At 33.1% G+C, this 21,949-nt stretch overlaps 2 protein-coding genes across 2 annotated transcripts; both read left to right on the top strand.

Annotated features, from left to right (window-relative positions):
• Nucleotides 1-4,245: 4,245 nt before the first annotated feature.
• On the top strand, nucleotides 4,246-5,789 carry LOC142612751 (transcription factor TCP19-like). Its single transcript, XM_075784903.1, has one exon. The coding sequence runs from the start codon at nucleotides 4,401-4,403 to the stop codon at nucleotides 5,574-5,576; it is 1,176 nt and encodes a 391-aa protein (XP_075641018.1). The 5' UTR covers nucleotides 4,246-4,400; the 3' UTR covers nucleotides 5,577-5,789.
• A 12,360-nt stretch (nucleotides 5,790-18,149) lies between these two features.
• On the top strand, nucleotides 18,150-21,212 carry LOC142611541 (glutelin type-D 1-like). The gene is made up of 3 exons (XM_075783603.1): nucleotides 18,150-18,345; nucleotides 19,428-20,148; nucleotides 21,059-21,212. The coding sequence occupies exons 1-3, from the start codon at nucleotides 18,150-18,152 to the stop codon at nucleotides 21,210-21,212; spliced, it is 1,071 nt and encodes a 356-aa protein (XP_075639718.1).
• The last annotated feature ends 737 nt before the right edge of the window (nucleotides 21,213-21,949 follow it).

Genomic DNA, 21,949 nt, shown 5'->3' with positions numbered 1-21,949 from the left:
ACCGAAGTGGACCAACAATAAAGGGTTTACAAGTAAAAAAACAACAAAGGGTTTAGAGTCCTAAAAGTTAAAAAGCATAAGAAGGGTTTCCAAATCCAAACCCTTTATTATCAATTAACAAAGAAACTCGGTAATTTCGCAAATTCCTTAACGCTACTACTAGAATTCAAATTCAATGATGGGCGATTCGAAAGGAATTCAATAATGGGTCATGGGTGGGGGCCCAATTGAAGCCACAAAGAGATAAGGATTTAAATCTTGTAAACTACTTTACACCGATTGATTAAGAATCTACCTTAAGTGCTTTTATGATTCTGTTCTTTTATAAGTGTCTACGTACATGAGATCAAAAAAAAAAAAAAAGTGTCTACGTACAATATGAATATATGATGAATGAATTTTATATATATATATAATCTGGCAGAACCAGTTCTGGAAGTGGCCTCCTAAAAGTGAGAGTAATCCACTTTTGTTTGGAGTTGGAGGTATTAGCCAGTTGTTTTTAGGTAATCTGCTCCTAAAATATGTATGATCTAGTTTTCAAACACCAGAAGAAAGGAAAGGTTAAGCTGGAGAAAGCTTGCAGAAGCCAAATTGATCCAAATTCTGCATGAATTATTAGTACCGGATTTAAATCCAGTTTGTGGTTCAGTGTCATGGTCAAATATCACTCTCTCCAAATATCCCAACACTAGTTTTAGGATTTTAACTTTAAGCTAATTGGAACTTAAAAAAAAAAATTATTATTACTATTTATAAATGAAAAGTTTCTTAAGAATTTCATTGAATAAAATCAGGCCATCACATCACGGTGGATAACGTCCAGTAAAGCAACAGGAGCCTCTCTAACCAAACAGTTTTACATGCTCAAAATTACACGCCATTTTGGCTAACATATGAACTTTTAGGCTTTACATTTTAAGCCTTTCATTAACTTCTCCATCTCAATTAATTAATTAATTAGCACAAAAAAAGTATAGGATTTAACTGTTCATCTCTATCCAGTTTATTATTATTATTATTATTATTTGGTTTGAGAAAGAACTGTTCATCCAAGTTAAGCAGTAATACATGAATTATTCCACCAAACTTTAAACATTTCAACATTTTATTTTTGCTAAATAACATATCTACATAGAGTTGAGTTTATGGTAATTCTATGTTACAACTTACAGGTCTTGAAGACTTGAAGTCTTGCCATTTAGGCTATGTGTCATACTACCCCTATCTCAAATTAGAGAAATTATACGGTTTTCATGATGGACCACGTCACTTGTCTACAATAAGAACCTCATAATTTCTCCTCAAATTGATGGTCTTGTTTAGAAAACCCAATTTTTAAGAGAGCATCATTTATTGTGTTGTCTCTTAATTAAAAAAAAAAAAGAAGTTTTCAAAACTATCCTTAGACAACGTTTTCAAAAAAATTTATTGTTTAAAGTGCTTGTATTTGGTAGGGGCATAATAGGAAGCTCAATAAATTAATGACTTGGGTATTTTTGGTAGATTGTAATAGGCTCTGTAATGTAATAGTTATTCTTATGATTTAACTATTCAATAGTTTGATTATGTTTTAATTACATGGAATAATCATTTCTTATGAATAGCTATTATTTAAAATGAAGAATAACTATTCATTTCTAAAAGGGATGTAATAGCTATTCCTTAGCAAGTGTATTAATTTCTATATTTTAAATAAACAAGTTTTCCATATGCACATAACAATTATGGAAATAAAAAATTATAAAAAATAACTAATCTCTCTTTCAATTTAAAAAATATTATTTTTTAGGAAATATAATTATATGAGGAAGATGTTTTCTGAAATATATATTAAATTTGATTTAAAATACTTTCATTTTATTATCTTTAAGTTTCTATTATTATGTTGTTATCAAACAAATGAATAGTAATAATCATTAATCATTACAATACAGCATTTTGTATTCCTTGTAATATCTATATCTATTCCTATGTAATTACTGTTATAGTCTACTAAATGTGCTCTTAATTTTAGAAATGGAACAAAATTTTTGGACATCTTAAAATAAAATACAGGACCAAAAATTTGTAATGAAGGAAGTATGATCGAAAATAACTAAGGTTTATTATTACTTTCCAGACTTTTTATTATTATTTATTTTTTAAGTTAAGGGAGGAGAATTTGAATTCTAGACGCATTTGTCGAAATATGAGTTGAGTTAAAAAAAAAAAAAAAAAACTGAATTGCATTGAAGGAATTTAAATTTTACCTATTTAGATCATTCTCATTAAGAATGCTAAGTACTATAAATGCTAAATTTTAATATCAAGTTTGTAAAAAGTACCAAAAAGTAAGCTACAACAAATATGTTAAACTTAAAAAAAAAAATGCTTATTGTAGCTCCAATCTTAAAAAAAATATGATGATGTGAAGAAAATCAGTAGGTTGGATGTTTCGGACTTGAAAGGACCACTCGCTCTCTCAATGGCCTGAAAAAGAAAGAGAAGCTATCAAAGGTGACTAGGGCTGCCGGTTAAGAACCCTCCGATGGCGAAGTTAGTTTTCTTTCTACCTTTTTGGAATTCCAATTTTTTGGGAGAAGTAAAAACGTACCTTTTATTGGCCTGAATAGGTATAGTGTCTTGGGGACAATTATTGAAATTGTAACCTCCTCTGGATTTGAGGAGATTGGGGGGTTCTTGGATAACTCCCATAACCATTTAGGAGTTATATTTTCTCATACAACGGTCACTAGAAGTTATCTGTGTATTACGGAGTGGTGAAATGTATTTAGTAATTCCCAAGTGTAAAATTCTCGTCCAGGGGTCCTCGTGTGGACGAATCCCTTCAGGACGGGGATGTGCGCTTTCCTTGGACGAGTGATGTGGGTTTGTCTTCGTCCATGGACGGCCATGGCGTTAGCCCCGTCTTGGTGCTTTCTTCTGGACGGTTGCTGGTGTGGATGACCATGGACGATCTGGAGTATCTTCATTCCTCATCAAAATATATTATTATTTTAATGCTTGTGGTGGAAAAAGTGGTTTGTGTAGTTGTTTTTTATTATTTTAATGAGCAGTTTATATTATTTTAAACGAAATGGTAAAAAAATAGAACCTTTAATATTTGGTGTATTATAAAATGAGTTATTAAAATTGATAAAATGACTTTTTAAAATACTAAATGCTAAAGATTTTAAAAGCTTTGATGAAAATGCTCTTATAGGAGTCTTCTAGCTAGTGCACAGTGTAAGAGCATCATTTTAGTCAAAAGTTTAGTCAACATTTTATATTTATATATAATTTTGGCTATTCATTTTCCAAATATATCTCCTACTTTCCTATGTTATTAAAATATATTTTTTTAATAAGTTGTTGTTGCTGTTGCTGTTATTTTAACTACAGAAGCTTCAAAAGGTTAAATTATTCCTAAGATGATTTCCTAGATAAATTTTGTTGGTTTAGCTATCCATCAAATGAAGTGGAGATTCAAACAAGAAATTTAATTAATACAAATGTGAGAGGAAACATCACAGAGAAATTCTTTTTTGAAAGAGTTCCAGTGAAATTTGTAGATGTAAAAGTTTTACAGTCAGTTTTTGGTGGTTTAGTTATTTATTTATTTGGAAATTGAAATGAGAAATTCCACCAAAAAGATGTGAGATTGCACACCTTGAAAGTCTTTCACAAACTCATGATTGCTAAACTTTCTCTCACACATGAAAATCTTTTAATTTACCATGAGCTCCAGCTCATTTACTCCTAATAATTGAGGGAATGTCAGTCAACATGAAGAAATTGGAGTTCATGTGTTTGGTAAGAGAAATCAAATTCATTACTTCCTCATGTCCACAAATTACTATAGTTAAAAAAAAACATTAAAGCAAAATTTATGTAAAAAAAAGCAGGCAGAAAGGAGAAGAAGAAGAAGAAGAAGAAGAAGGAGATTAGAAGAATAGGAAGGTATTCCTTTTGGTTTAGGGTTAGTGGGTGGACCACCATAGATAGGTGGTGGGAACCAATGAAATCCATTTATTAAGCCAGAAAGACAAACCCTTTTCCAGCCCAATTCTGACACTACACTGTCACCCTATTGGTTGAGACTTGACCCCACCTTTGTCCACTGATTGGGACCGATCACAACCCCTATGGGTCATCAAGTAGGTCCCAACACGTGGCACCCCCATTACTTCTCTGATCTTCAAATCTCCACCGTCCTAATATTTCTCCCAAAGATCGTATCATTTCTCATAAATAAAATTATATTATTCAACCAAGTCTTCATAATTTTTCTCCTTTTGTAACTCTTATTATTCATTCTTATCGTTCTTCAATTTCATTTCTGTTCTGTTATATTACCGTTTCAATAAACACTTACTCCCTCACTCTCTCTCTCTCTCAAAGGCTTCTGAATTCTCAAAATGGCGTCGTATCAAGAACACGAGGTTGATCAAGACGACGACGGAGTAGGAGGCACCTCCGATCTCAGCTCCGGCAGTGGGCCCCACCAGGAAAACAACCCTAACGCCTACGAAACGCCGGCGTTTCAAGGCTTGCCGTTGAAAGAGGAGCCTTTCGACTCGGACCCACCGTCCGACCCGGACCACCCGGCTTCTTCTCAACCACTCGGGATGGTCCCCATGGCTAAGCCGATTCCGATGCCGATTCCGGTTTCCACGGCGGCAAGACGTTCTTCCACCAAAGACCGTCACACGAAGGTTGAGGGACGTGGCCGGAGGATCCGAATACCCGCCACCTGCGCCGCCCGGATCTTCCAACTTACCCGAGAACTCGGCCATAAATCCGACGGCGAAACCGTCCGGTGGCTCTTAGAACACGCCGAACACGCCATCATCGATGCAACCGGCACCGGAACGGTCCCCGCCATCGCCGTCTCCGTCGAAGGGACCCTCAAAATCCCAACAACCACTCGCGACTCCTCCACCGCCGCCGCCGCGAAGAAACGTAAACGACCGTCGAATAGCGAATTCGTGGACTTAGAAAACGACGGCGTCGTTTCGAATCTGTCAACTCTGGCACCAGTTCAACCCGCCACACCAACGGTCCCACCACAGGGCTTAGTCCCGGTTTGGGCCGTTGGAAATACGGGTATGATGGTCCCCGCCAATGCTTTCTGGATGATCCCACAACCCGGAACCGCCTCCACCTCCAATCCGAACCCGCAAATATGGACCTTTTCACCCCCCGTGACGCCAGTATTCAACGTGTCCACCGCAAGGCCAATTTCGTCATTTATTGCAAATAGTAGTAGTCAGAATCAGAATCAGAATAACAACGTGAATGTGAACATGAATATTGCAAGTGGGGTTGAGATTCGAGCTCCGTCTCCTGCGGTTTGTAACAGCACAGTGAGTACAAGTATGGTTGGGGCTAAGGTGGCGAAAAAGTCGTCGTCGACTATGGCGGCGAGTGTGACCAGCAAAGCTCAGATGCTTAGGGATTTTTCGCTGGAGATTTATGATAAGCAAGAGTTACAGTTGATGGGTCGACATGGGAATCACCAAACTCAAGCTTCTGCTGCTGCTGCTGCTGCTGCTGCTGCTTCTTCTTCTTCTTCTTCTTCTTCAAAGCCATGAAAAAAGAGAAACAGTGTCAAATTTTGGGGTGCTATTCCCACTGCAACATAGTAATAAAAGAATCAATGAATGAAACAGAGTTTTAATGTTTATGATTTACTGTGATTTTCGGCCAGTTTTTACACTTCCGCCATGAACAACTCTTCTTTTAGCTTTCTTGTTTTATTTTAGGTTAGAGAACATGTACTAACAACCACGTCGTACAAGTTGTACCATGATTATTGTTCAATGTTTGGATATAAAAGTCCACGTATATAGTTTTTCTTGTGTTCACCAACCTTGAATATATTTTTTCCAATCAAAATAATAGAAGTAGTAAAAAATATTTGTGGCTATAACATTGTTGGAAATTTTTATTGTTAAACATTCTTTCTGTAATGTGAACTCGAAATTGGGCTTCTCATGTTAATGAAAGTTGCTTTGTGAGGGGTGGGTAATTTTACAACTTAGTGGGTATTTTATATTAGAAAAAATCATAAATTTACTACTAATTTATCGTAAAAAATTTATAAAGTGTATGGCCTGTTTGAATTTGAATTTTTTTTTTTAGAGTATTTCAATTTATGATGTTCATTTATGATATTAACTCTTTATCATAAAACTAAAATACCAATCAATTTTTAGTATATGCAAAAGAGAGGTGCTACGTCTACAACATTTTTACAACATTTTTACAACAAATTATAGGTGGTTAGTTGTTATTGGTTCAAATTTGAACCTAACACTAAGATTACTTTTTTGCCCCAACAATAACAACCAGTAACATCCTGCCACTTAGGATTTGTTGTAAAAATGTTGTGGACATATCATTTTTCTATGCAAAATTTGAAATCTAAATATTTTATTCAACTATTAAAGACTTTATTGATTAGTGTGTCTTCAACAACACAAATAAATAATTATCTAATTTTTTGTCTTTTGTTTTGTTTTATTTATTTTTAATTGATGGCACACTAGTTTATAAGGTTTAAATAGTGAGATTTATCTTATCCATGTATATTAGTTTTATTTAATTAATGGTTTCATCGTAGGAAGTTTGGTAAGAAGCCCTATTGCGTTTGATTGTTTTTGTTTTTATTTTCATATATTTTTTTAGAGAAGAAGCCCTTCAACTAACATATGATTTGGAGGGGAAAAAGAATGATCATAATGAAATTAATTTTAATGTAATTTTATGACTTTAAATGGGATGGCCCACAAAAGTATGATAATGGTTATCCTATTTCATTTCTTTGTAATCACTCTATCTTCCTAAAAATGGGAGTAACATGCATTCCTTATCTAGAAAAGACAATAACACAAATTTTCCCATTCCATTACTTATTTTAAAAACTCCAAAAAACACACTTAAAAAAGTCCATCATATTCTTTTGAAAACGTGGTGTAGGGGTACTTTACTCATAACATATTTTAAAACATGAGGGGCATAATAAATTTAGAGCGCCTTTGATAAAAAATTTCTAGTAATATTGTTTAAGTTTTGTGAAAATACGTATAGATGAAAAAGTGTGTAAAAATACCTGTTGTGGTGTTTAAACAACAACAATTTTTGTTGTTTAAACACCGTTACCAAACAGGGCCTTAGTTGCTCACCAAGTAAGCCATGAGGGGATTATTGAATGGGTAGAGGAATTCACAAGTCTGCCATTAGTTTTCTTTTATTTATTTTTTTTAAAACCCACTTTTTTTTCTAAAAAAAATATAAGTACTAATGTACTATACCTTAAAAAAAAAAAAAGGGCAAAATGAAAAATTGATCTTCTAAGTTTCTTCAGATTTCATTTCAGTTCACTAATTTTGCTTTTATTTATTTCAGTTTTCTAACTTTCAAATTTATTCAATTAAGGCGTTTTTATCAACTTTTATTATATGTTGTGGTTAATTTTTTAATTTTATAAATTTTTCTTCAAAAATTTTAAATTAAAGAAATTCAATTAATCATTGAAAAATATTTTTCAGATTTTTATTTTAAAAAACTTTTAACAAAAGTTAACGGAAATGTGTTAATTGAATAAATCTGAAATTTAGAGGATTGAAATAAACAAAAGCAAAGTTCAAATATTGAAATTAAATCTGAAAAAAATTAGAGGGTCAATTTTTCATTTTAGCTAAAAAAAATTTAAACAAAATAAACCTATAAAGATGTTATGTTTCTAATATATATATAAAACTCAAAAAAAAAAAAAAAAAACTATGAATATCACAAACTATAAGTGAAGTCAAGCACTCACGTAACACGTTGTTAGTGGAGATGGGAGACCGTACTGAAAGGCCTGGCCGTACGCACGTGTGATAAAATATACACGTGAGAGTTCGTTGGGGGTTGGGATTGGGGAGGGTCCACCTCCAAATGGTGGGTCAACAAGAACCCCAATGGAAGTTGCGACGATCCCGTAGACTCACCTTCCCTACGCACTTTTATAGGATGTGAGCAACCCACATCCTCTGTCACTGTCACCCTACAAAACCCTCTCAGCTTTTCGAAGAGCATTTTTACTTCAAAATTCCATTCCAACGTCCACCATTCACGATTGTTTGTGCTAAAATTCCTAATTATTTTAGCATGAAGCGTTTTTTTTTTTTTTGAGGAGTTTTAGTATGAAAATCTAATTTTTCTATTAGTGTAATTCTAGTATAAAAGAAAATAAAAAGTTAATGAATGCCTTAAAGGCATTAGTTTAAGAATTTTTTTTTTAAATTTTTTATAAAAAAGAATAAATTTAATTGTTTGGACAATTTTTATACTTTCAATAAAAGTGGTATTAATATTTTTCTAAAATAGTTTATTAACAATTTTTTTAAGGGTATCAGTTGATAGGAGTTTAAAAGAAAAAAAATTCATAACTTTTTGTCAAGGTAGACAGTGACAATTATCATGATAGTTTATGCAAAAATTCCCAATTATTTTGGTATGAAAATCTAATTTTTTATTAGTGTAATTTTAGTATAAAAGAGAAGCCACAACTTTTCTCATGGCAAATTGTGACGCCTATTTGTCATTTTGATATGATGAATTCATTACTTTTTTTTTTTCCCCACTATTCATAGTCTTTCATGTGAATGGTCGTGATAAAAGTTGTGATTTTTTATTTTTATTTTTTTTCCTGTAGTTCTAAAATTTTTGTTTTACTTAACCACTTTTTAAAACTCCGACAACATATATTTTTTAAACTCTATATTATTAAAACGTCAATTTTTATTTTATTTTTTAAATTGTTTTTCTTTTCTCACACATTTCTTTCATTTAAGAAATTAAAAAAAATTGAAATGCACAACATTAGTGCTTGTATATATTTGCAAAAATATTATAATAAAAGAGAAATATTATGTTTACAATATTTTCATAATATTTTGACAATAAATCTTGAGTAATAAGTTATTATTGACAGTTGTGGGTAAATAAAAAAGTAATTTAAGTCGTAAATTCAAATTATAATCAATAAAAACCTTGTGAATTATAATTTATTTTAAAAATTTAGTAAAAACAATGTTGAAATAACACTTCTCATAGCAAAAATTCATTTTGCTCAATTGATGCGTGTGTGTGATTTTTAGAATTAGTTGAACAAAATTTGGGGCCATGTACTTCTTTACATAATAAGAGCATTTACAGTAAAACATCTAAAAAATTTAGTTTTTAACAACTCAAAACACTACTTTATCTATTTTAACAATTTACTTTATAAGACACCCTATAGCAAATGTTTTATATTAGCATTCAACACATTAAAATAATATAAACAATACAATAAAATAATATATATAACATAATAACCAACAATCATAATCATCAATATATTAAAATACTTTTTTTAACACTATATATTAAAATATTATTTTTTGTTTTAAGTTTTGAGTTATAGTGGACTGCTATCTATTGCCACCCACTGGAGCTCAAAGTTAAATTTTTTTAACTTTAGCTGCAGCCAAAGTTTTGAAGAATTGAGGCTTGTTTGGTAGATTAATTTGAGTAAAATTTAGGTATTTTTATATATATGTGGGTGAAAATATATGTTAAAATATGTATAAATCTATTTAAAATATGAAAATATATGTTATAACTAAACAGGTTGGTTTCTAAAATCTCACTGAGGATGCTCTAATACGAGTAATTAGTAAGTGATGGGGATGCTATGAAATATGGATGCACCGGTGAGTTAGAGCGCGTGGCTAGGCAAGAAGGTGGGGTCCATGATCCGTGGAGTGTGGGGGCCACAGTCGAAGCTGTCATGGATGAAAGGTAACGCGTGCACCGAGGGGTTCGTGGGGGGTGGGGTCCAATCTAAATCAAATTCAATCCTAATCCAAACCAGTTGGGTTTGTTTGGGGGGCTCGATATTTGTGTGGACCCAGACTTGCACTGCTTGTTTGGTTTTTTAAATGGTGGGTCCACCACCTTGGGTTTTGGTTTTGGACGAATAGCACAAGATATGGGGTTCCACCACACCACATGGTCGTGAACCACATTTTTTGATGGGCCCCTCCTCATACCATCTATGATCTATCATAGAGGCTTGGACGGCTCTTCTTTAATGTGGTCCACCTCTTTTTTCATCTTTTTGGGTCACTGTGGTCCACCTCATTGTATCGGGGTATGGGACCATGTTTACTCTTACTCATACAAAAACCACAGATCTCTTCCTCAATCCTAACCGTTCATCCTTCTACTTTTTTTTTTTTGAATGTTAAGATAAAAAAAGGAAAAGACTCAAGGAAGATTAAAAATAATATTACTATTACAAGTAGTAAAAAAAAAGAGTTATTTAAGAAAGTAATAGATAGCACTATTCCAGATGGCAGATAGAATAGAATAAAAAATATTATTGTTATTTCCTTCATCATTAATTGTGTAACCTTTTTGTAACCGAACATTTATAATCTTTTATTATTGTACTTAGATTTAGGATTTAATTTTCTTGATGTGTCTTGTAAAATATGAATGCTTGAAATATGAGACTGAAGTTAATTTTTTTTTTTAATGTTAATTGAATAGAGAATTTAATAATGAATTTTGGTTTTTTTAAAGATGAAAGATCCCTTTCCAATTTTTTGTAATTGGCCCTAGATTGGTTGAGTTTCAATTAATGATTGAAGAATTAAGAAAATGGATTCAGAACAAAGAAAAAGAAAAAGAAAAAGAAATTGGGTAAAATTGTAATTTTAATTCCTAAAATATGTATAAGACTATAAGAGTTCAATTCCATCCCTAAAATGTCAATTACGTTAATTTACAGCAAAAATAAAGCTTTAGTAAGATTGATTTTATCAATTTAATTCTTTAAATTTTGAAAATGGTTCAATATTATCCTTATTTCCACTTCCCTTCCCAAAATTAAAGAATTATTGTGAAATTGCTTTATATTGTTTAGCTTGTAGTTGTATCTCAAAAAAAGAAGTTGTTTAGCTTGTCGTTAATACTGATTAATATTAGTACAAGACTAGAGAGTTCGTAGAGTACAATTTGTATGATTTAATTAATTAACTTCAACGGAGAATAAGAGTAATATTAAATATTTTCAAAATTTTATGGACTAAACAAAATAGATCACATAATCGATTGTTTATAAATGAAATTTAAGTCTTACATATAGTTCATGGATCATAATTACTATTTCATGATCAATTCTTGACCTTTTCATCGCGATGAAACGGTTCTAGATGTTGTTCAATCAACATGAGGCATGGGCGGTTCACCTTAGTTAGATTTGATAGGTTTTACTATTTAAAAGATGATTTATTATTTTATGTAACATTTGCTTGTAACATCTCTCTGACATAGAAATGAAGAGCGAATAACTTATCATCACATAAAGAATATAACAATTGCACGTAATATCGCCTCAATACGAAGTCATAATAAGAAAATACAATTAGAAAGTTGCCCTAATAACTATTTATTTATTTTTATATATACACACAGTCCAACATTAACTAGTCACCGCATGAATCCCTTTAGTTACATACTTTTTGTCTACCTTGAAAAGCAAATAAAATTGTCGCATTTAAAAGAAGGCGATAAATTTTGATTGGAGGGCATTAGGTTGATATGGACATGCATATCTTTAGTGTAAATGCCACTTAGTGTTGTTGAACTTTTAACAAGTTGATGTGCTCTTTAGAAAGTTGGAACGGAAACTTTGGATTAAATTTCACTTTCACTCTGGTGGGGAAGGTTATATCTACTATCTAGTATTCAATTGTAAAGCCTAGTCGTTAGACAAATAAAAGACAAGAATGCACCACGTTCATTAATTAAGAAAATTTCCAAAGCTTCATCCATGGGTTGGGAACAATCTATACGCTAAAAAAGGCAAATTTGGATAGGGACGGGCTTGCATGAGTATTATTGGGTATATATACAACCTATTGTTAATAAATGGAAGAGAGGGGAAAGTCATTTTGGTCTCTTGTGACTAAAAAAATCTTACATATTGCACAAAGTGAATAGGCAGTCTTACCACTAATTTTCAAAGAGACTAACTCTACACTCAAATTCTTAACAAACATGGACAGCAATGACTTTGAGTAATCTAGTTTTTCTCTCATATTTCACTTTTGTATTTTATAACTCAACTGTATATATATGAGAAGGTAAACTATGATGTGTGATAGTGTCTTTTAGGAACATAGGCATGTAAATGCCTGAAGAACATCCCTAATTAATAACCACATGGAATAGTCATTCTTAAGGCAATGAGAAATTCATACATAAACTCATATGTGTTCTTTAGTTTTTTCGTGAATAAATTTCTTCACTAACTGACAATGGGTAGAATTAAAAAAAAAAAAAAATCCATATCAAAATTCTAACCTGTACTTTTTGTATCCAAACATTAATTCTAACCACCAAAAAATAAAATAAATAAATTCTAGAGGCTTAAAAGTTAAAGGCATGGTTTTCAAACCTAGACAATTCAAAGAATCGAGAGAGGAAGAGGTTTAAGATTTTTAAGGTCGGACCAAGGTTTAGCCGACGTCGAATCATGATAGTATTAAAATGGTAAACATTAACAAAATTTTACTAAAAATATGTCTGAAAAAAAAATTAAACATTTGTATAAGGTTGTACAGTAGACATAGTGAAGATAAGCACAAGGATTCATCAACCGAAGATGGCATCTTGACCCTCCACATGAATGTCATTGAGCTACAACAGAACAAACTTTAGTAAGGGAAGCAATGCCTTTGGCTAGTGCCAACAGTGTGGGTGCCATTGGAGGAGAAATGGTATGTAGTCTAGCATGGACACCGAGCACTACCCTGAGAGAGAAATCAGCTCCTTTCGGTCAGGTGCTACTAAACACTCCTAATTGGCTAGTACAAGCTTGGACCATTGCCTAGGACACCTGTAACCTCCTTAGCCCTCATAGTTTCTCTCTCTTCCCTTTTGGTTGTCCTTTGCCAAAGTACAAAGCCGTCCTTCATCCCACTACCTTGGCAGACACAATTTTCTCTCTCATCCAGTTGAAGGATAGCACAAAAAATAGCTATCCTAGGGTTTGTGGTGGGTAATGAGGTTGGGAGATCTGTCCTTGTACAACCAACATTCTTCGTACTATAAGAGAAGAATGTTGCTAAGCATGGAGAGATAAAAAATGTGGGTAGGAAAAGAGGGTAGAAAAAGGGTAGTAGTGAGAAATCATGAGGTTGTGCAAGAACACTGTGTAACATCCCGTTTTTCCTCATAAACATTACATAATTTCTCAAGGATAAGGACACCAAATCCTTCATTCCACTGTAGTTTTTCACTTCTAGGGTTTTCCACGTACATGCTTTGTCTCTCTTTGCTCACTTCATCTTGCTTTTTTTTTTGTTTTGTTTTTTTCCCTTTTCTGTCTTTGTTATAAAAATGTCATTTTTAACTCATCACAAGAATGACATCCAAATGTATAGTTAGGGATTAGATCACAGGCATCTACATTCTTCTCAGACCTAACTTGCACGTACGAAGGTTAATAGAAAATAATAAATCATAAATAAGTGTAAAAAAAATTGTGTTTATTTCAAAATTAAAAAAAAAGTCTAAAATAAAATCATTTTAACATAAATTTATAAATTGTATATTCACATGTGAAAAACATAAATTTTGAACTACTAATAAAATTATCAAATAATAATAGATTAAGAGAGAGGTAATATGATAAATTGAAAAACTATAATCTAAACTCGAAAAAAATAAAATATGGAATCCAACATGGACACATCATAAGAGCTCATCATAGTGGTTAGCGTGTAAGTATAGTCTCCTTAAAAGGAGGGGATCCCGACATGAGAGTATGAACCATAAATTTTACTTAAAAACTCAAATTTTTACCTGGTTCAAGGTTAACCTGGTCGGACCCACTGGTCCGGTCCAAGTTTGACACCCTTGGTTAAAAGTTCTTATAAGGAAAGAAAGCTTGAATTCTTATTCAACAATATGCAAATTAGGGTGACATGCACATTAGATATCTGTAAAAACTTTGATATCTTTTCTAATGGCAAAGAGCAATTATCATGTAATAGACACCATTAAATTCAAATTTTATCTAGTAGTGAGCAAATGGTGAGTGATGGAGAAAATGTAATGAGTTGATTTGAAAGCAAATTTTTAGTTGTTTATTATTCATAATTGAACACTTTATTACTTCGTTTAAAAAAGAAAAATTGTATCAGAAGTTATGGTAGTAAAAGAACTATTGAAACATGTACATTGATCATAAAATGCGGTTTCCCATGACATCAAATAATAGGTAATTGGCATCCACATTGTGACTTCAACCATAATGTAAGAAGGAACAATCTTATTAATCTAGTAACCGCTAGCTGGTCCTTACTCTAGCAATATTGCCAAACATAGGCACACCTAAGGTTGATACAACTATATATCCATTTAATTGGGCAGGAATCACCACCGACGGAGCAAGGAATTTTGGGACTAAGGCAATGTTTAAATTGAGGTCTATTATATATTCAAATTGAATTAAATAAAATATATTTTTTACACAAAATCTATTATTCTAATTTGTTTAGATGCAAAAAATTTTAATTTTTTAAAAATTATTTCTTGTTCATATGTGAGTTGTTCATCTAAATTTTTTTATTGATTTTTTTAATTCATTTTTGAGATTTTCACATTTTTTTAAATTATTATATTGTGTTCATTACTAGTAGCAAATTATCATGGAGAACCCTTTTGAGACTTGATTAATTTTTCACAAAACTTTTTATATCTTTTTAACAACTAGTGTGTGTATATATATAAAGCTACAAAGAACATGCGAATTGGCATGTTAATTTAAGAATACTATGAAATTATTATAATATTTTGTTGTGTTTATTTCTTTACTATTTTTTTATTGGCTAATATTTAGGGCCTAATTAATACTCTTGTAGGTATTTGGTTAAAATTTGGGAGTCTTGTTCCACTTGGGGGCCTTAAGAAATTGCCTAATTGACCTAAAGATAGGGCTGGGAACCACATCTAATTATTTAAAACTACATAACTTTTTATCACAACAATAACAACAATACTAAGGTGCATAACATGTGCTTTTCATAGATCATGACAAATAATTAACCAGTTCTTCGAAAATGATTCATTTTGATTAAGGAGTAATTGTCTGAAAGCTCTTTTATCAGCATTACAAATATGGCAGGCAGAATATTCAGCACCACTTTGATAATGATAATAATCGTGATACAATGTTTGGTAATGACAATCTAGCGTGTTACTATGTTCTAGAGTACTCTCAGCAGCAAAAAAAAGTTCATAGACCAAAAAATTGTAAAATTTGCATGACAAGCTAGTGTGTCGTCTCCGGAGAAACACGATTTCACCTCTCTCTCTCTTTTGTTGAGAGAATTTCAACTTATGGCGTTTGCTCTTGATGGTACTCTTTATCATCAGACCAAGACACCAATCGGTTTTTGGTGTAGGCGAGGATTGAACTCCAGTTTTCTTATTCAACTATCAGAGACTTTACCAATTGAGTTAACTAGAATTCACACGATTCACTTCTCTTTAGTTACCTATCATTCCAACTATAATTGTAAGAGCATTTACATCCGGTTTTTAAACAAAATCTCATTTTACCATGTTAAAAGCTACTTTATTATTTATACTATGTTATTTTACAACATATCTAACGTCCCAAATTCTATTTTTTCCTAGTTTATTTAAATATTCTTATTTTTTTTTTATACTATTTCTCTCTCTCTCTCTTCCTTTTTCTCTCTTTCTCCCTCTACCTCTAGGCATCGGCTACAATAGGCAAAAAAATAAACATAGAAACCCAGAAACAACCATGTGACCACACCAAAAACCACCACACCGGCCACAAACCAAAAGAACCCAGAAAAAAACACACACCACAGCCACAATAGCCCACATTAGCCACCATAATCACAATAGCCACCACCACCACGCCACCCACCAACACACTGCCACCCCTACATATCCTAGCACCACCCACCTGACCATCAAACCAAAACCAAAACCACGTAAAAAAAACCCACCGAACCATCAGTTCAAACCAAACCAAAACCCCACATATCCTAGCAAACCCAGTTAAAAGAAATCACCATCGGAGCCATTAACAGAGCCTCCATAGGGGCGACCAACGGAGCCACACACAACACCCAAACCCAGAAGAACCACCATCAAATAACCAAGAGAAACCGACCAATCTCCACCACAACCCCACCTGACCCACAACTTCAAACCCATCGCTTGACACACGACCCACACAGCCCACCGTTCGAAACCTATGCCAACATGCTACCACCTGACCCATGATACACCGATCCACCGATCCAAACCCATCACCTGACCCATGACCCACACAGCCTACTGATCCAAACCCACCCCACCACGCTACCACCTGACCCACAATACATCAATCCTTTGATCCAAACCCATCATCTGACCCACAACTCCATGCCCACCACTTGACCCACAACCCACATAGCCCACTAATCCAAACCCATGCCACCATGATCTTCAATCTCCTTGATCCAAAATCCAACCTTCACCTTTGATCTTTGCCATGTTATGACCATGTCGACTGCCATGATGTGACCACTCCGAATCCAACCCAGCTTTAGTGGAAGCTTTGAATGAGAGAGAGAGATGTGAGGAGGGAGGAGCTCTATGTGAGAGAGAGAGAGAGAGAGAGAACAAAACGTGAAAAGCACCACCGATCCAAACCCACCCCACCACGCCACCACCTGACCCACGATACATCAATCCATCGATCCAAACCCATCATCTGACCCACCACTTGACCCACAACCCACATAGCCCACTAATCCAAACCCATGCCACCATGATCTTCGATCTCCTCGATCCAAAATCCAACCTTCACCTCCGATCTTCGCCATGTTGTGACCATGCCGACCGCTATGACGTGACCACTCTGAATCCAACCCAACTTTAGTGCAAGCTCTGAGAGAGAGAGAGAGAGAGAGAGAGAGAGAAGACAAAAGGTGAAAAGCAATAAAATATAATTTTTTTGGTTTACAATTGTGCTATTGTGCCATCATACATTTAGGACGGCATTGTAGCACAATTGCAAATTTTTTTTTTTTTTTACAATTGCAAGATTTTGCAAGATCGGGTAATGGGTTATTTTTGTGCCTTGATGCTAAAATATACCAACATATGGCATATCAAAGGCCGAATGTGAATGCTCTAATAATAACTATACTTACATGCACTTAATTTTGAACTGAAATCGGGAATTAGAGACAATTTCAAGTAGGAATATGTGTGTAATAACAACTATTCTCATTTAGCTATTCTATCATTTTTTTAATATATATAAAAAAGTAATATTTTTTAAAATTTTTTTTGGAGTTTGGATATGTTTCCTTTAAATATTAATATTTCAAAATATTTATTTTTAACCTCAAAGTTTCCAAAAACATTTCATTTAAACCTTCTTAGAGTTTTGGATAAATTAAATGTAAATCTCAAAATTTGAAGTGAATTTCATTTAAACCAACAAATCATGTGATGTTTAAGGGCCTTAACATAAAAAAACGTGGTACAATAATACAAGGGTTAAATGAAACATTTTAAAAATTTTTGGGATTTGAACAAAATATTTTGAAAGTTTTTTTAAAAGAAACATTTCCAAAAACTGTAAGATTTAAAAAGTAATTTATCCTAAAAAATCTCAATTAGCCTAGTGTTTTCTTAAATTTGATTAGATTCACAGTGACGCTTTTTATGCTTTCACCACAAACTATTTCAAAAATCTTTTTTGGTTACAACTTTAACATGTCCAATTGTGATTGATTACTAATAATTTATCCATGGATTCACAATTTTTTCTACACCAGTTAGACTCTGTCACATTTCAATTATGACAAAGAAATTGCTAAATAGTTTGTGGTCATAAATTTTTACATAACAAACCAAGTAGGAAAATCAGTTTGTAATTTGCTTAAATACGTTTATTCTTCTCTTTTTGAAGCAATACTTAACTGCAAAAACTCTCCCGCCACTATAAATAGCTGATAGTCCCTTTTAACACGCAGCAAGACAACTAGGAATATTTGTTTTAAAGAGAAAAGAGTAAAAGAAAAACAATGGAGGTTGATCTATCTCCAAAGTTGGCAAAGAAGGTGTACGGAGACAATGGAGGGTCGTACCATGCTTGGTCTCCATCTGAGCTTCCCATGCTTCGTGAAGGGAATATTGGTGCTGCTAAGTTGGCCCTTGAGAAGAATGGTTTTGCTCTTCCTCGTTATTCTGATTCTTCCAAGGTTGCTTATGTACTCCAAGGTTGCTTTTATATATATATAATCGTTTTCTGTTTTTGTAATTTTTTGCGTCTTTGCTTGTCTACGTTTGTGGGTTTTAAGTTTTATTGTTTGATCAATTTTATGTTGCATACTTGCATGTTCTATTGTTGTTATGGTTAGATACATAGATTTATTGGTGTACTGAATTAAATTTTTTTAATAAATGGGTTCTTTGTTGGGAATAGAATTTGTAGAATAAAATTTGAATGGAATTTATTTTTTAAGTTTTCTTTATTTTTTCTTAACTGAGCAGGTTTTGATTGTGGATTTTGTAGGTATCTTTTAGCGCATCATGAGATATTTTGAATTGTGTTAAATGAATCGATTAACCTAAAATTTGGGGCATATAGTTTAATAGTAGAAAGCCCAAAATTGTTCTGGTATTAACGTATTGTGTTAAGTTACAACTCACTACCTCCATCATGGGCTAGGTGGACTCAAATCATATCATGACAATTTTGGTCAGTCTTTTGATGGACGATTGCTTGATTTTATTTTATTTTATTATGATTTTCTGTTTTCATTATGCTCTTGATTGCTTCATCTTTTGTCATGTTCAGAAATTTTATTCTAAACTTCACCCAACTTTTTGGGTGCTTTTACTTGAGAATGGTTTTATAATTTTTAGGCATTTAAATGTTGGTAAGAACAATGACTTATGGATTAAAAGAGTAGTATTGTGCTATTGTCCACATGTAGCAGAAGAGTAAGCAATAACACATATTGTCTACAATTTGTTTTACAGAGTAATGAGAGTATGATCCAAATTCTGTCAACCATTCATTGTGTAGTATATGTAATATGTTAACTTAGTCCTCATTGGTTTTCTGTAGGAAATGGTGTAGCTGGAATCAGGGACGTAGCTATGCTTGGACCAAGGGGGGCAATGGCCCCCCCTTGGCCAAGTGAAAAAAAGAAAAATATAAAATATATAAAGCATGGTTTTGAATTTTCATGCTCCATTTTTGTTCAATACTTCCCTGCTTTCACAAAAAAAAAAAAAAAAAATTTTTTAAGCATTTGGGTTTGAGTGTATCTCGCCCCCCTCACTCGAAATCCTAGCTCCGTCCCTGGCTGGAATTGTGCTTCCTGAATCAGAAGAGAAAGTTCTTGCAATTAAGAAGGGTGATGCCATTGCCCTTCCTTTTGGTGCGGTTACATGGTGGTACAACAAAGAGGACACTGAGTTAGTTGTTCTTTTCTTGGGAGACACTTCAAAAGCACACAGAGCTGGTGAGTTTACTGATTTTTTCTTGGCGGGTTCCAATGGGATCTTCACTGGGTTCTCTACTGAAGTTGTGAGCCGAGCGTGTGACTTAGATGAGAATGCTGTGAAGGCCTTTGTTGGAAACCAATCAAGCAATGGAAATGTCAAGCTTGATGAAAACTTTGAAATGCCTGAGCCAAAGAAGGAACATCGATTTGGTATGGCATTCAATTGTGAGGAGGCTCCATTAGACGTGGACATTAAGAAAGGTGGAAGGGTTGTGCTATTGAACACTACTGTTCTTCCTATGCTCGGTGAAGCTGGGCTTGGGGGTGACCTTGTTAGGTTGGATGGAAGTGCCATGTGCTCTCCTGGATATTCTTGTGACTCGGCATTGCAGATGACTTATATTGTTAGGGGTAGTGGCCATGTCCAGGTTGTTGGCGTTGATGGCCGTAGGGTCTTGGAATCAACTCTTAAGGCGGGTAATTTGTTCATCGTGCCAAGGTTTTTTGTTGTATCAACGATTGCCTCTCCTGAGGGTATGGATTGGTTCACTGTCATCACCAGCCCCAAGTAAGACTTTTTCCACACTCTTCTCTTAGGCACATTGTCACATTTGTGTTAAGCTACTACTTGTTTTTAGCCTTTAGACCTCCTGGTTATTTAATTTGCTAGTGTTGGAGACAATCAATTCTGTATAAATATAAAGAACTCAGCAGCAGGTCCGGGTCTAGCTCTGGTACAGGCAAGCTCTAGTACGGTCGCCTTAGGCCTTATGCCTCAAGTAAAAGAAAGGCCCAAATTTTAACTAACAGGGTTATTTTATTTATTTATTGTAATAGTATTAATTATGCCCGAATACTATCTAACAAATAAAATAATGTTTTTTATCAAATGAAAAACAAAAAAAAAGAAGGAGAAAGAAATGTTATGTCTCAAATATTTTTTATAATACTTTCACAACAAATTCTAAGTGACAGATTGTTATTGACTGTTTTTAGTGTGTAAAAAAGTAATTTTAGTGGTGGGCTCAAATTAGAATCAATAACAAATTAACACCTAGGATTTGTTGTAAAAATATCGTGAATATAACACTTCTAAATAAAGAAAAAAAAAGCAATACACAAAAAATTTCACAATAGTTAAGTTGTTAAACTTTTACTAGTTTTCATCTAAATTCACTACTAACAATTTTTTTTTTTTACCACTATCAATTTACCATATCTACCGGTATGAAAACTTTTATCAAATTTTTTGTGTCGGTAGACTTTCTAAAACTTTTTTTAATGAGGTTTATGTTAATTAGGAATTTTGCATACAAAAATAGAGAAAAAGATGTCTATTCAATTTTTAGGCCTCCAAATACATTGAGTCACCTTCTGCTCAACAGTAAAAGCAATTTAATATTAAATTGTGTATGACTCATACGACTCATTTGTAGTGAAGTTTTTTTGACTCATATGACTTTGTTTTTCTGTAGGAGTCCGACATTTACCCAATTAGCTGGAAGGACTTCTGTATGGAAGGCTCTATCTCCTTCGGTGCTCCAGGCTTCATTCGATGTGGATGCCGATACGGAGAAGCTTTTCCGCTCAAAGAGGACCTCTGATGCCATTTTCTTCCCTCCACCGAATTGATAAAAAAACTAGCTTTATCTTGCTATTTAAAAAACTAGCTTTATCTTGCTATTTTCTTAGTCATCTCAATAAAAAATTTTATAGTTAGATTGCATTTTATTATTATATTCTTCATGCTTTCCGAATTTCAAAAAGATCAAAAATTAATAATTATATCATTAATCAAATATTTAAATTTTAAGCTTTTGTAGTTTTAAATGATGCATAAAAAATATGTTTATGAATCGAATAATTATTAACATCCAATTTGAATAAAATTTGACATACTTGTTAAAAATATAAAAAAGAAAATGCAATTTAATGTTTAGATTTTTAAAATATATCTTAATTTTTTTAATAGAAGTATGAAGGGATTCACTAATTTGTCCTTTCATTTCACTCTAGTCACCAAATAATTCGCATATAGCGTTGAGCTACCAAATTTTTAGTTGTGAATTAAACTTTTTCGATTTGACAAGAAATGAATTGATGAATATACTTTTGAGGGTGTGAAAGTCATCATGTGTGTGATAATTTTATTTGTTTACTATTATTATTATTATTATCATCATCATCATTATTTTGTCTTGAATAAACCAAAAGAGGATCAACCACCATCTCTGATTCTCTACGTTATTGAGCTGAAACAGTCTCAAGTACAAAGGAAGGTGCGGATTTTCCAGATATACTACAACTGAACACTCATGGGCAGAGGAGTTAGATTCTCTAATGATAACTGAGAAGCACTCCAAAAGGAG

Source organism: Castanea sativa, chromosome 10 (assembly GCF_040712315.1).
Source record: "Castanea sativa cultivar Marrone di Chiusa Pesio chromosome 10, ASM4071231v1".
NCBI lineage: Eukaryota > Viridiplantae > Streptophyta > Magnoliopsida > Fagales > Fagaceae > Castanea > Castanea sativa.
This window is presented reverse-complemented; position numbering and strand designations above follow the sequence as displayed.

Bases quoted from the DNA above. Each gene is read 5' to 3' on its own strand.
- LOC142611541 (XM_075783603.1), top strand. From the start codon at position 18,150: ATGGAGGTTGATCTATCTCCAAAGTTGGCAAAGAAGGTGTACGGAGAC. The intron at 18,346-19,427 runs GTTGCTTTTATA...TCGAAATCCTAG, and splicing joins GGTTGCTTATGTACTCCAAG to CTCCGTCCCTGGCTGGAATT. The intron at 20,149-21,058 runs GTAAGACTTTTT...TTTCTGTAGGAG, and splicing joins ACTGTCATCACCAGCCCCAA to TCCGACATTTACCCAATTAG.
- LOC142612751 (XM_075784903.1), top strand. From the start codon at position 4,401: ATGGCGTCGTATCAAGAACACGAGGTTGATCAAGACGACGACGGAGTA.